The sequence below is a fragment of the Atheta coriaria genome, unplaced genomic scaffold (assembly GCF_025399875.1).
Source record: "Atheta coriaria isolate IRGN ID8LTWV9N9 unplaced genomic scaffold, Caltech_Dcor_3.1 hic_scaffold_16_pilon, whole genome shotgun sequence".
NCBI lineage: Eukaryota > Metazoa > Arthropoda > Insecta > Coleoptera > Staphylinidae > Dalotia > Dalotia coriaria.
The window spans coordinates 1097655-1101354 of record NW_027045458.1 but is presented as its reverse complement, the minus strand read 5'-3'; the positions used below and the strand labels follow the sequence as shown (position 1 = coordinate 1101354).

Sequence of the window (3700 nt, the reverse complement as noted above, 5' to 3'; positions counted from 1 at the left end):
CTTCAGAAAAACAGCGTCATAGAAAATACGAACAATTTTTCAACTTACCAGCTTCATAGGTGTTTCCCCGACCAAATTCTTCTACAATCTCGAACAAAGATTCAACTACGCCAACAGCCGATCGCAGATTACTCTCGTACAGATATTGAATATTCGATGCTTGAATAATTATTAACAAAGCACTAAACACGTCCTATTCAAGTAAATACAGTCGATTGATGATCCAATATAAAAGAATTTATTGAATTAAACACGAGACACGAGCCGCGAGACTTGCGCCCGACCCAAACAACAACCGGCACGATACTAAAAAAGCAAGTACACCGCACAAACGCCGATAAGACTGCCCCGCACCCAGCACCCCGCACCCCGCAACCCATTGCACACTATTTGCAACGACGAAAAATGCATTCAAGATAGCAAACTGACACAGAGTGCGACTGAAAAACTTGTTTATACACAAACACCGATTAAAACAAGCATTCAAAACGAAAACGGTTCTAGTTGTATGTCGCTATAAAAGACTGATGAATTATTTATTATATTTATATTATTTTGTTATTTTCCTAATATTGCTTCAATAAAAGTAATAGGAAATACTGTACTTTTATCAAATTCTGACGGTAACGATTTAATACCTCCTCAAACCTGAGCAGGATTCATTGTTTTTAGATTTTAGTCAAGCTAAGTGAACATATAAACAAAAAATCAAGGAATATAGATTTTTGATATGCCATACCACAGACTTAGTTCTAAATAAATAGTATATTAACAAAACACAAAAAGTATAACATAACAAATTACCAGCTGCATCATTATATTGATCCTCATATTTTATCACTAAATCGAGATTAATCGGTATTCACCTAACGCACTCTCTAAACGTGAATGACTGCTATTCAAAACATAATATAGACAACATTAGTTGGTGTGATTCATCGCTATAACATAAGCAATTCTAACATATAAAAACTCATGCGAACCTAAACGCGATTATGTAAAGTATCATAGGAAAATAGTAACTTTTATATTCGTATATGTGGCTTACTTAAGTCGTTTGTTATCTGTTCACAATAAATTTGATTTCTAATCAAGAACTCGGCAAGTTCAAGCAATTCGATACGTTCAAACTCGAAACGTGTTTGCGATTGGCAAAGAATTAGTTTAGAGACACCATTGAACAAGAGAACCGCTACAGAATCTAGTCGCCATTACATTATTAAATGCTTATAACCAACACTGCGCTACTCAACAAAATAAATTGAGATATACTCGAAACAAAATCTGCTCGACTCTTTTCTGAAAGGCTTAAAATACATTACTTTTTATAATCTCATTTCAACCATATAAATATTGATTTGTGACTTTCCTCTGTCCTCTAAAATATGACATCCATTCATAGAAGATATACGATATATAATTAAAGCATCTTTTGATAACAGGACGCAAGAGTCGCTTCGTTGTCGACTCAACTAAAGCTTGAAAGATTTATCCGCATCCGCTTTATAACGAGAAAAATTTTAGGAATGCCGAAGGTGGCACCGGGCTGGGCGGTGAGATACCACCCGCTTCCTGCAGTCTTGCCCTAAACTCAGGGCATTGGTCAGCGATGCACGGGTGGCCCAGCGATCGCCAGAAGAGGCAGCAGCAGTAGCGGCAGAGCGACAACATTTCGGCAAATTGCATTTCTTCGCTTACACCATGACATCTACCAATCAACCATACACAAATTAATTAACACTCAATTGTTGCTTTGATCACTTACCTCATGAGAGCGTGATAAATTTCACGCCAGTCCTTCTTATTGCACTTGACACGTATCAAATCAATCTGCTGTTTGGTAAAGTGGAAGCGCGTGAGCTCGCGCCACACGCGCTGCTCGTTGACGATGGCAGTGAGTTCGTCACAGGCGTCGGCCGCAGCCGAAAGGTCTCGATGATCTGAAAGACGCAGCACCACCTCACGAATGCACTCCTCAGGCAGCTGCAGAAAGTTTGGCTGAGTGGCAATTAACGGCTCGCTGATTTGAAAGTCGCCGGCGTTGCTCTGAATACGCTTGATGGTAAGCGCGTGTTGTCTCCACAGTGGTTTCGAACCCAGCGTGCCTCCCCAGCATGCAGCTTGTTCCGCATTACTAAGAGCGCGTAGTTTCGCAAGAAGACGGCGGAGGGCACGCGGGTTGTGTTGGTTGGCGGTTGCGTAACTTGCAACTTCCTCGAGCATAGCAAGCAGGACGCGTTGTGTACACCCTGATAGCGCGGTCATTTGTTGACCTACGAGTAAATCCAGCAAAGCGCAGATGTAATTAAATCGGCGCACATCACGGACTGCGTTTCTGAAGTCTAATCGTTTGACAACTTCGTCCAACTCGTTGAAACCAGCAATCTATAAACGAAATAAATTTTTAATAATTTTTTTGTGTTAAAATAAGAAAAAAAAACGGTAATGTACCTCTCGAGTGCACTTTATTGTTATGTGGCAATGCGGTTGCGAGCTCGTCGAACTTTCATTTTTCTCTGCGTCTTCTTTTTGCCTACAAGAAAAATGAAAAAAAATTTAAAATGGCGGACACAACGCAATTATATTTTATTTTGTGCGGCAATTTATTTCGCTTCCGAAACGAATTATTCTGTGTACAAACGGCATTTTTTAACGCATCGCTGGCCGCGATTTCTAAAATGGTGCGCTTAATGGCACCCATTTTAATTTAACATCCACAGAAAAATGCAAAACGTAAAAGCGAAAACATAAAACTTGCGCTTGTTTATGCGCGATGCTTTTGTTTACGCATGGCCTGCACTTGACACACGAGCGCTTAGGTGACATTGAATCTAAATTTAAATCAATAAAGGAAATTAAGCGTACATAATCAAATATCAAGCATAATCCCGAAACGAGACGCAAAATAATAATGTTTACAAAACAACGATAATTTATTTCCTCTTCCTGCTGTTTACGCTTTGTTGACGTTACGAAACAGCCGAGCGTCGACAGGTCGACAGCATACGAACAAAGAAAATGTCTGAATCGATACGAGTAGCGTACGAAACGGATTTCGGATTAAATTGACACTCACCGCAACATATTGTGTTCGAGCACCTTCAGTTTTTCCCAACCCTCGTCGGTCTTCACCCAGGCCTCACCCGGGGAGCGCCAGTCTTTCGAGATGAAAGGCATTTTGTTGATTTTCGCCCGTCGGAGAGTTAAAAATCAGCTGATTACATGTAAACAAAAACGCAGCGACATAACACAGCTGAGCGTGCGACTCGTGGGTCGCAGTAGACTGGCGAACGCAATGATCAGCAGGGACTGCTGCGCAACCAGCGGCTCCAGTTGGAGTTCGAAGAACGGCGCAATGCGCATGTACTGGAAAAACAACTGCGGCATGCTAGTTCATCCTATTCAACCCGCAATACACCTGTAAACAAAATTTATGTTTAAAAATTATTATTTTATAGAAATAAAGCAAATTTTAAATATTTTATCTCTACATGAAATTATTATTCAATCCTTTGTATAACCTAGAACAAGATTTTTTAATAGTAATGCAAATTATGGAATAAATCACGTAATTCGCGCGTGCGCAACAATTTTTTACATAAAATTCCATGAAAAAAGTAGAAAAATGTTTGTATTGAATTAACATTTTCGGTTACTTAGCAACATCTCAAATGCAATCACAACAAATATTATCCTTCTC

At 39.7% G+C, this 3700-nt stretch overlaps 1 protein-coding gene across 1 annotated transcript; it reads right to left on the bottom strand.

The window, feature by feature from the left end:
- Positions 1-746: 746 nt before the first annotated feature.
- On the bottom strand, positions 747-3405 carry LOC135802180 (F-box only protein 32-like). Its single transcript, XM_065315714.1, has 4 exons — positions 3077-3405; positions 2452-2533; positions 1766-2385; positions 747-1708 (listed from the first exon to the last, which is right to left on the bottom strand). The coding sequence occupies exons 1-4, from the start codon at positions 3175-3177 to the stop codon at positions 1504-1506; spliced, it is 1008 nt and encodes a 335-aa protein (XP_065171786.1). The 5' UTR covers positions 3178-3405; the 3' UTR covers positions 747-1503.
- Between the last annotated feature and the right edge of the window lie 295 nt (positions 3406-3700).

Excerpts from the sequence above, each read along its gene's own strand:
- LOC135802180 (XM_065315714.1), bottom strand. The coding sequence starts at position 3,177 with ATGCCTTTCATCTCGAAAGACTGGCGCTCCCCGGGTGAGGCCTGGGTG. Across the intron at positions 2,534-3,076 it reads CTCGAACACAATATGTTGCG|GCAAAAAGAAGACGCAGAGA; the intron begins GTGAGTGTCAAT and ends TTTTTCTTGTAG. Across the intron at positions 2,386-2,451 it reads CAATAAAGTGCACTCGAGAG|ATTGCTGGTTTCAACGAGTT; the intron begins GTACATTACCGT and ends TTTCGTTTATAG.